Source organism: Xenopus laevis, chromosome 3L, assembly GCF_017654675.1.
Source record: "Xenopus laevis strain J_2021 chromosome 3L, Xenopus_laevis_v10.1, whole genome shotgun sequence".
NCBI classification, from domain to species: Eukaryota; Metazoa; Chordata; class Amphibia; order Anura; family Pipidae; genus Xenopus; species Xenopus laevis.
Window position 1 is genome coordinate 27,960,387 of NC_054375.1, and position 11,584 is coordinate 27,971,970.

General features: G+C 38.0%; 1 protein-coding gene across 2 annotated transcripts in view; it reads right to left on the reverse strand.

Moving 5' to 3' along the window:
• Positions 1–11,187, reverse strand: part of ltc4s.2.L (leukotriene C4 synthase, gene 2 L homeolog) — a 17,373-nt gene extending 6,186 nt beyond the window's left edge. Inside the window, 3 exon segments of one of the 2 annotated variants that reach the window (NM_001094859.2) lie at positions 4,007–4,106; positions 8,089–8,263; positions 8,764–8,962. In NM_001094859.2, coding sequence (NP_001088328.1) covers positions 4,007–4,106; positions 8,089–8,146 — 158 coding nt within the window. In that variant the 5' untranslated portion in view covers positions 8,147–8,263; positions 8,764–8,962. 2 annotated transcript variants of the gene reach the window in all.
• Between the last annotated feature and the right edge of the window lie 397 nt (positions 11,188–11,584).

Consider the following 11,584-nt stretch of genomic DNA (forward strand, 5'->3'; position numbering starts at 1 on the left):
GCAACTGATTTTTATTTTTTACTATTTGCTGCTTTTGCGTTATTTAACTCTTCAGTTAAATTGTCTCCTATTTACAATTTCGACAATCTGGATTCTAGGGTGCAAATTACCCTAACACTCAGAAGGGTAATGTAATGGAGCTGTTGGCAACCAATGATTTGCTCTGCATAGTATCTAATCATGAGCTGAAGATCTAGTGGTAGATTACAATCTATATTTGGGCAACAATGGGTTTTAGGCTCAGAACCCCAATTATAGGGAGCATGCACATAGAGAGAGAATACATTTGGGGGGGGGGGGTAGCTAAAAATGTGTATTTCAGAGCCAGTACAGAGTTTTTAAAAAAAAATTAATATATATATACATTCTTAAGATGAACCTTATATTATGTAGCCCTATTTTGCTACTGCAGGAATCTTTGTGGCGCTACAGGAGTTCTGTGTCTCTGCTACAGGGGAAAGCAGGTACACTATGATTTGGCGTGCCTCCACCTAGGACAGACTTGGCTGTAACACCTGGGTATTTCTCTGATCCGCAATCTCCACAGAGATGAAAGGTTGATGGGTTTATTTGCAGGACACAGAAACTTTGAATAACCATGCTACATACAGCCTGTCAGCTGCAGCAACTTCCTTCCTGTCAGCTCACAGGGGTGGGGACTCTTCCCTCTCCTCACACAGAACAACACAGAGGAGAGACAAGTGTACACAGCTCCCCTACAATTAAATGTTTGCATTCTTGATAGTACCCCTTTAGGTTTCATGTATAGGACTCTGGACTACTGTGTTAATAATTCTCTTTTATGAAGACAGTTCTAAACCTAGCCATAATGCTGCTTTGTGAGAAAAGTATGTGTGACCTTTCAGCACCTTGCTTTCACTCTACAGCTTTTCGCTCACAGCAGTACCGTGCAGGCCTTCCTTCCTGTCAGCTCACAGGGGTGGGGACTCTTCCTTCTCCTCACACAGAACAACAAAGAGGAGAGACAAGTGTACATAGCTCCCCTACAACTAAACTTTTGTATTCTTGATAGTACCCCTTTAGTTCTCAGGTATAAGATTCTGAACCACTGTGTTATGAATTCTCTTTTATAAAGATAGTTATAAACCTAGCCATAATGCTGCTTTGCGAGAAAAATAAAGACTTTTTCCTTCCATTGCTAAACATTGTCTTTAGGAACAAAGTGAAACTTTACTTTACTTTACAGTGTCCCTATAAACCTTGGGATATCAACCAATGGCTGTAAGGTTCTAATGGGAGTTGAGCTGGAAGCCTCCTATTTGCTGACTGCTCTCCACTGGGCCAGGAAAACAGCCAGCAAGTTCCTGTCTCTCATTCATCCTCTACCCAGGGGCGTTTCTGCCATGAGGCAAGGTGAGAACCTGGCCTCAAGGGGGCAGCTCCCCAGAAGTTACCCAGGGCGGCAAATAGTCCGTCTGCTTCTGCCTCAGTCCCAATTCTATATTTAGGGGCAGATGTATTATGTGGAGAGATAATTCATCACACATTACCAGGCTTCGCCACACAAAAATATACACATTTTTCTTAAGAGTGACTTTCACCAGAACTTACAAAAAGCCTGAAAAAAATGTAGGGCTGTTTAGTAATTAATACAGATAATTACTACATGGCAGCACAGAACCAGTGCAAATAGCATCAGAATTTAATCAACTGCCTTGTGGCATCAGCTTATATTACAGGCAAACCTTTTTATCCGCTTGATAATTTGCGACAGCCACTAAACTTAGCTTCTCAACAGCTGCGCAGAGCCCACTGAGCATGTGAGTGTCACAGACTCTGTGACAGGTTTGAAATCCTGGTTCATTGCTGCTATTGAGAAGCTGAAACTTTCGGCTGGTGCAATAAGGCCATTATATTAAATATGTCAGTTTAGCCATATTAATTTTTAGGGTTTAGTTCTCCTTTAAACCTCAGGGGCATGGGTGAGTGACAGTCAACTAGGAATACTAACCCGGGTGCTAGGCAAAATAGGCAAGGGGATGTTGTTAAGTAGCTCAGATGTTGATTGGCAGGCAGGCATCGAGACAAATGTGAGGAGTCCGACACAACTTTCCACCCATTGAAAAAGTTTTATTTTGTCAATTTTAAGAAATGGAATAAATATAGAAAAAGAGTATTGTTGCAGCTGAGGTAATGCTGGTTTTGCTAAGGTAGAGGCAAAGCTTATGGCAACAGACTGCTGGGGTATCTGTTATAAGATGCTGGATGGTGTAATGAATTGATTGTGTTGGCAAGTTATTTAAACAGGTTCTTGATAATGTTAGCTATGCATTTGAATTAATAAATCAGCTCTAGCTTTTATCCTTGCCAACTATCTGTGTCGCTTTGTTTTATTTATTTTGGTAAAGGGAAGTGCTGTCTACACTTCCTTGTTCAATATCTGCATGTAATATTACTACTCTTTGCCAAGAAGTGAAAGTGTTTTAAAGTAATTAAAAAATAATGTTTTGTCCTACACTGGTAATAGTTCTGCATTTGCTTCAAAAAGACTACTATAGTTTATATAAATAAGCTTCTGTGAAGCCACAGTGACAGCCATTCAAGCTGGAAAAAAGGAGAAAATGCAGATAATAGATAAGCTCTGTAGAATACAATGGTGTTTTACTGAGCTATGTATCTGCTATGTAACCTGTACCATTTAGCCCTATTTCAATTTGAATAGCTACCCCCAAAGCTCAACAGAAGCCTATTTATAGAAACTATAGTACTGTTTCTGAAGCAAACACATACATTTTATCAGTACAGCGCAATAGTACATTATAATTTAATTACTTTGATACACTTTCATTTTTTGGTGTTACTGTTCCTTTTATGCAATGTGCCACATTTTAAAAAATGTCTAAAAAATATAAAGCATCAATAAAAACACACAAATAAACATGAATCTTTATGTCACATACAGTATACATTAGGTGATTATGTAGTACTGTCTTACATTCTGTACACTTAATAAAATAAAGCAGCATATTGTTGATATACCAGCCTCCTTCTAGTGAAAAAGGTTGACCACAGGTTGCACACTGGATTTGGCAGTGATGATCCACATTAGGAAGGTATACAATACATTAGAGCAGTTACAGCTCTAACACTTCCAAGAGACATGTCTCTGGAGAATCCACTGGGAGACTACCAGCATAGCACAAGTGCTAAAGGAGATGTGCAGATATGAATAGAACTGTAAGGGACAAGAGAGACCTTGCCATAGACTTTAGAGCCCCAGGTTACACATCAAACAAGTCTTAAAAATGTATAACCAAAAGAATGCAATGCATACTTGCAATGCAACCAGTGATTATATTGCTAGTTATGTCCTAGCCGCCTGTAATAACAAGTCTGACATTTTATTTAGAACAGCTCTAAGCTTTTACTGGTGAAGAAAAGTTCATGAAGTTCATGACTGTATAAACCAGTAGAATCCTGTAACCCTGGCCTAAAAATTATTGCCCCTCCGACCTTATTTGTCTTTGTCCAGACACCCGAGAGTGCCCCTAATGGGATGCTGTAATAGTGTGCTCCTTAGTATTTATATATCAAACACATTATTCTAATCTATAAATCTCTCATGTAAGGGTCAGTCCAGACAAGCAGATTCGGGGAGATTTAGTCCCCTTTGCGTGTCTTCCCGTCTGCTATAATGAAAAGTCGCGGTGATTCATTTTCCAAAGACTTCGGGCAGCTTCGGAAAACGAAGCACCGCGCGTGCTTTAGCGTAGGCCACTTTTCATTATAGTGGACGGGAAGACACGCAAAGGCAGTTCGGGGAGATTGTCGCCCAGAAGAAGAGCCGATTAGTCGACAGGTGACTAAATCTCACCCTGCTGGTGTGGACTGACCCTAAGCAATGCAAACTTATTTTGTAAATGGATAATCCCACACATTATGATTTCCACCTGTACCTCACTGATGATACAAGAGGGCATGACTTCAACGTTCAACCAAGCCGCTAAAATTTATTTTTTACAAAAATTTCCATTGATTTCCTTACTGGGCTCTGAAGATTCTGTCAAATTCTGGTGGCCCAGATGTACTGGGAGGGGACACGCTGTACTTCCGTCGAGCTGCAATCACCTGAAGTGCAAAATAAGCTGCAAGAAGAGCACCAAAATTATATCTATACATTTCTTAATGGCAAAAAGGCAAACTAAGCTGTCAGCTCACAGTTGTATGTTTATACATGATGTGTTACATACAAAAACAAGGTGATCCTTTCAAAAGTGAATTTAACCCACGGCGGAGGCAGAGGTCTGACCTAGGTCAGAGATTTAAATTAATTCTATAAGCGAAAGAAAAAAAGAACCCCAATTGCCTCCCACTCGTACCGCAGTTCCTCAGATATTACACTACTTATAAAGTATTTTGTGATTGCGTGAGGGCAATCACTGAACGTTAAAAAATACTAATGTGCTTGGTTTGCACAAATTACAATTATATTAAAGTGCCAGTGCTATAAGAATTAATTCAGTTAAATGTACTTAGACTTAAAGGTTGATAGATACTCAATACAATTAATACTTTACACAAATAAATAATTAACCTTTTAATCCAGTGTATTATCCAATACCTTATATTTTCACCCACAATCAATCCAACCAGGAATTAATGAGAATAAAAATACTAAAGTGCTTTAAGTGCTAATAGGTTTATTGTAAGGTCGCAATTACTAAAATTTCATAATTGCTTACAAATTAATTAGTTGTAAAGTGCTAAAAAGTGCCAAGTAATTAATGATCAATAATAAATAGTGTAGTTGATATAAAGAGGACCGCAGTTAATGGGATAAATAATTTAAAAACACACAAATTGCTCAGGTTAAAAGGTTTCAAGTAGGAAATAGAAAATTGGAGAGGGTGGAGCTGTCCCAAAGGCTGCTACCTAAATTGTTTTCTATCCCTGGGACACCACAAAGATAAGGAGGCAGAATACCCGGGACTTGTGGTCTTGTGTTATTAACTAAATCCTGTTCTGTAAGAGAGCTAAATAAGCCTAAAAAAACCACGAATCCACAGGCTCTTGTGAGCTTTAGCAACAGAGAAAGGAGATACCCGAGCACTAATTAGAAATAGATTTCTTTTCCCACCCCTTCTATTCCGTTTCCCAAAGACTGAAATTATTCTAAAAGTTATAAGTTAAAAGGATTCCAAACGCCGACACGCGTTTCGCAGTGATAGCTTTATCAATGCGAAATCGCAGTGATAGCTTTATCGGCGTTTGGAATCCTTTTAACTTATAACTTTTAGAATAATTTCAGTGTTTGGGAAACGGAATAGAAGATAAAGCTATCTTAAAGTTAACTTATAACTTTTAGAATAATTTCAGTCTTTGGGAAACGGAATAGAAGATAAAGCTATCACTGCGAAACGCGCGTCGGTGTTTGGAATCCTTTTAACTTATAACTTTTAGAATAATTTCAGTCTTTGGGAAACGGAATAGAAGGGGTGGGAAAAGAAATCTATTTCTAATTAGTGCTCGGGTATCTCCTTTCTCTGTTGCTAAAGCTCACAAGAGCCCGTGGATTCGTGGTTTTTTTAGGCTTATTTAGCTCTCTTACAGAACAGGATTTAGTTAATAACACAAGACCACAAGTCCCGGGTATTCTGCCTCCTTATCTTTGTGGTGTCCCAGGGATAGAAAACAATTTAGGTAGCAGCCTTTGGGACAGCTCCACCCTCTCCAATTTTCTATTTCCTACTTGAAACCTTTTAACCTGAGCAATTTGTGTGTTTTTAAATTATTTATCCCATTAACTGCGGTCCTCTTTATATCAACTACACTATTTATTATTGATCATTAATTACTTGGCACTTTTTAGCACTTTACAACTAATTAATTTGTAAGCAATTATGAAATTTTAGTAATTGCGACCTTACAATAAACCTATTAGCACTTAAAGCACTTTAGTATTTTTATTCTCATTAATTCCTGGTTGGATTGATTGTGGGTGAAAATATAAGGTATTGGATAATACACTGGATTAAAAGGTTAATTATTTATTTGTGTAAAGTATTAATTGTATTGAGTATCTATCAACCTTTAAATCTAAGTACATTTAACTGAATTAATTCTTATAGCACTGGCACTTTAATATAATTGTAATTTGTGCAAACCAAGCACATTAGTATTTTTTAACGTTCAGTGATTGCCCTCACGCAATCACAAAATACTTTATAAGTAGTGTAATATCTGAGGAACTGCGGTACGAGTGGGAGGCAATTGGGGTTCTTTTTTTCTTTCGCTTATAGAGTATACATGATGTGTGTTATTGAGAAGATCCAGCTAGGCCCATGAGTGAGTATGCCATATCCACAAATTACATTTTGGCCAATTTTTTTAATTGGTAGAATCTTCATATGGGACTAGTGTTGACTGCAAAGCTGACTTTATTTCATCAAGTATGATCCATCCCTCTGAATGAGGTGTTCAAAAATTTTAAGAATTTCATTGTCTTGTACTTAGCTTAATACAATACAGGTATGGGATCCATTATTCGAAAACCCGTTATCCAGAAAGGATAACTAAGTATCTAAATACTAAACAGTACCTGGAACTATATCCAAAATAAGATATAATTAATCGTTATTGGAAGCAAAACCAGCCTATTGGGTTTATTTAATGTTTACATGATTTTTAATTAGACTTAAGGTATGACGATCCAAATTATGGAAAGATCTGTTATCCGTAAAACCTCAGGTCCAGAGCATTCTGGATAACAGGTACCATACCTGTATTACAGATGTATGAAAATATAGGCGTTATTTTCGCATTGCTTTAGTTCCAGAGATAGTAACAACAATAAATATGCATTAACCTGCAAACCTACACAACTTCACTCTTGGAGCAGGAGCTTGTAAATCTCTATCCTAAGTAGTTACAGCCCAGCTTACACTTACTTGTGACCTAACCAGTCTGACTGGCCACTTGTGATTTAGTAAGAAAGTAACCAATTGCTACTGTTTCTTGACCTATAACTAGACCCCTCTCAGCAGCTTGTTTTTTTATCTTTATAAGTTTTTATTTAATGCTTTAACGTTACAACAAAAATAGGTTAGGCGACAGGAATGAAGAGTAGAACAGAGAGAAAGAATAAAGCTAAATGGGCTTTGCGAGTCATGTCTATTTATACAGTCTGAGCATTCAGCCAATTGTCCCAAATTGCATTGAACTTAGTAGGGCATCCTCTTGACAAGTAAACCAGTTTTTGTTTGGGTAACACATCATTAATTCATTTTTTTCCCAAAGGGTGAATGCTTGAGCAGATGTGGATTTCCAAGTTAACAGTATGGCTTTCCTTACATTGAACAGTGCTGTTCAATTTCTGTGGTACCGAGGGCCAACATTTTACTGGCCTATGTGGAGGGCCGATAACGGAAGTCAGTGTTGGCCACTCCCCTTTTAAACCATGGGGGCAGCCATTCAAGCTGGAAAAAAATGAAAAGACACAGGTTACAAAGCACATCACAGATAAAAAAAACCATTGTATTGGACAGGGCTTATCTGTTATGTGCTATGTAACCTGTGCCTTTTTGAGGCAAACACAAGCTTGTACCAGTGCATGCTAAAAGTATATTGTATGTTAATTTCTTTAGAATACTTTCATTTTTTGGTGTCACTTTTCCTTTAACAGATTGTACTGTGTGTACTTTTTTCCTTTTTACATATGGCTTTACAAAACCTTCTCAGTGTGTTTTACATGGCGATAGTCTGAGTAAAAAGCACAACTTATTTCACCTCTTTTTACCCTGCTTTATACAGCATATATATTTCTGTAAATGTTTCTAGTTGTTCTACCGAGTCTTCGTCATTATTCCTCCTTTAATATATGTGCAACCGACACTTGAGTTACAAGAAGTTGAGGAGGTGGGTTAATAAAAAAAAGGTTTTGTTGGGTAACAGAATAATAGGGGCTGGTGTTATTACTGAAACAGCTTTGTCCCACAATTGTGGGGATCAGGTGGCAGGACACAATTGTAGTCGTTGTGTTAAAACTCAGTTGTACATGCACTTTTATGCAAATCAAAGTGCTGAATGTTATAATTTCCGGCACTCACTACGAAAACAATGTTTGTGTACCTTGTTCCAGGACTCCAAGCAGAGTGACGGCACCCAGAAGAACTATGTGATGTGGCATGCTATATTCTTCTTAAACACATCTAACTTTTCATTTGATGATTCGTAAGGGATCCGTCCAGGTAGACTTAAAGCCAACAGTAAGAATTATTTCAGGGAGTTCCTTAAAGCAGATTATCTGTGAAAAGTAATTTGTGTAATACATCAAATGTGTTATACCGTTTCTGTATAATATCAGAAGTTAAACTGATGTGTAGGCGTATTGGGTTTAATTAATGTTTAAATGAATGTATAGAAATACCAAATAACGGAAAGACCCGTTATCTGGAAAATCCCAGGTCCCGAGAATTCTGGATAACAGGTCCCATACCTCTATAACATATATCAAAAGTAGGATGACATGTTACAGAAATGTTTTCCTTAGGTACTATCATTTGGCATAAGACTTTTGTCCTGTTAATGAGACTTCTAGGTTCAAATACAGCAAAGATCAATTCTGTATCTTTGAGGTCAGACTAAATTATAACGACACAGTCATAGATAAAGCTATTCAATACCCACGTCAAACACATTTTTCACATGGAAAATGCCTTTAAATATAAAACGTTAATAGAGGGAAATCATGCAGACTGCATTTTCATTATTGATTGTTAGACGTCAAAGGCATTCTGTACTTACTTGTCTCACTGGGCTGGGTTAAAAAGAAAAAAAACCAATAGATCTGATTTTCAAATAATTTTTGCGACTTCAACAGCAACACTTCAAAATAGCTCTCCTTATAAATGCTCCTTACTCACTAGTGCTCACAAAACTTGCTGAGATTACTCTGCGTACAGTGTTTAAATATGTATCGCTCCAACTGTATTGGTATAGGAATGCTGAGGGCACTCTGAGCAAAGGCTTTTGTTTAAACTTGACCGGGGTGATTTTACTTCCCCTAGTTCCTCTAGCAATCTGTTTCAGATTAAATTTCTGCTGCGTCAGTGCTTGTCCTTTTTAAAAATGTTGATGGAAAAGTCCATATTTAACTATTGGTGATTCTTTTCTTTTAACGTATAGCCACTTGAATGATAGGCAGTGACATAACTAGATATTACAGGGCCCCACATCAAATTCAGTTTAGGGCCCCAAAAAGTTGATAAGAGGGCCTATTCTACCAATATATATTAAAACTGCTCATTAATTAGGGCCTCACCGGGCCCTCTACACTCCTAGGCCCCCTGCAACTGCAGGGTTTGCTTCCTCTGTAGTTACTCCCTTGATGATAGGTATAGGCATGGGGATCCATCATCCGTAACCCGTTATCCAGAAAGATCCGATTACGGAAAGGCTGTCTTCCATAAACTCCATTTTATCCAAATTATCCCCATTTTATCCAAATAATCCAAATTTTAAAAAATTATTTTCTTCTTCTTTGTAACAATAAAACAGTACATTGTACTTGATCCAAGCAAAGATATAATTAATCCTTTTTGGAAGAATATAACCAGCCGATTATTTAATGTTTAAATGATTTTGTAGTAGACTTATATAGTCTATAACTTGCCTTTCCTTATAATTCAATTTAATCATTTAGACTGGTTCAAACAGTGTTGTGTAAAATATTACTTTCTTTTCATATCTACTTTTTATTATTTGATTTACTTATTTTTCTTGCCTTTAAAGGAGACATATTGTCTGAAAAAACAAGACTGTGTCAGTACATTATGCTTATTTAAATATAGGAGGAATGTGCTGAGAACAGTAGTATTTTGGTTTGATTTATTGAAAATTTCTGAAAAAACCCTTCTAACCCCTGCCCATCTGTTTCACTTCCTGCTGCCTCCTTTCCCAAGCTCTGCAGGGGAGCCGGTGGCACTCAGCACTGTGGAATAGGAACCATCAGCAGCTAGGCTGAACTGATATGGAACTGTCTTTGCTTGTGTGACTGCAGGACTGTGATTGACTATACTACTACTGTGTTTCTGGCAGCAACCATTAGTATAAACATTTGAAAAACATAAAGAGGGGCAAAGAGATCTCACAGAATCTTTTCTAACCATGCCCATTTTGTGGCCACACTCTCTAAATTCCACACCCATTTGACAAAATTTAGCAGGTTTTGGATATTTTGAACACAATTCGGGGCCACACGAGGAGATTCGGGGAGATTTTGTCGCCTGTCGACTAATCGCCTCGTCTTTTGAGCGACTATCTCCCCGCACTACCTCATCGTTTTTCCCTCACTGAGGCATATTTCAGCAGGCTTTTTTCAGCCCCCATCTGGCATTAACCCTTAAGGAAAGTGCACAGTGATTCCCACATCTCCAACAGTCTCTCTGCAGCTTCAGAAGCTTAGCTGCTCCTTTATCCCTGTCCCATGGAGACCATAGGGGTGGGGGCATGTGCTTACCCTTCTTGTTGCACCCTGAAGTACAGCTCTCCAACTGCTCATTAGTCGGGATGGCCGCTGGAGTATCTAAACATCTGGAATGCATACGTGGCTGGGACCAGGCACACATATGCTGTATGAATGACAGCTACAATATGTATAACTTTATTTATAAAGCACTACATGAATATGCAGCACTGTACAAAAGAAAAAAAAAGAAAAGTACACAAGCATAAGCAGAAGCATAATAATAGGACAAGCATAATAATAAATAAGCAACAAGAATAGTAATGAATACATATACAGAAATGAAGTGTTTGGGCTAAAAGATGCACTAGGAAGGAAGTCCCTGCCCTATAGAGCTCACTATGTAAATGGGTGGATAGCATAAATATACAAATTGAAGGAAAACATGTACAGAGGTTTGGGCACTAAATTGCAGGACTGGACAATATTTGTTCTAGTGCTCCAAAAGGTATGATCTGACTTTCTTTTTGAAGAGATTTAAAGTGTTCCCTATGGAAAAAATCATGGATAGAATTTCAGAAAAAAAAGAGCTGCAAGCTACAAAGGTTTACTTAGCAGTGGGTTTGGATGGTGTAAAAAGGTGATGACTCTAAGAGGAGTGGATGAGACGGTCAGGAACGTACAGTGAGACAAGTGAAAAAATGTAAGGGTATATTTATCATAGAGTCAAGTTAATAGTGAAGTTTCGCCACTAGAGTGAAATTCTGCCCCCATCCATTTATTTCTATGGGATTTTTATAGGCGTATTTATCAAAGGGTGAACTTTCACTTTCACCCATTCATAAATACGCCTTTCAAAATCCCATAGAAATGAATTGAGAGATGCGGAATTTCACTCTAGTGGCGGAACTTCACTCTTTGATAAATTTACCCCGTAGTGAGGAGCAGAGGAGTGAAGGGCATTGAATGTTAGCAGAAGGATTTATATGCTATCCTTTGCTTAGCAGGCAGCCATACCAAAGATTTTATTTATGGTTGAACAGGTTCCCTCTTAGGAAGGAGCAGGAGGATCTTAGTAGCAGAGTTTAAGATTGATTGCAGGGGAGAAAGGTGGGAGTCAGGGAGGGGGGGTTAGTGAGATTGCAATAGACTAAACTGAAT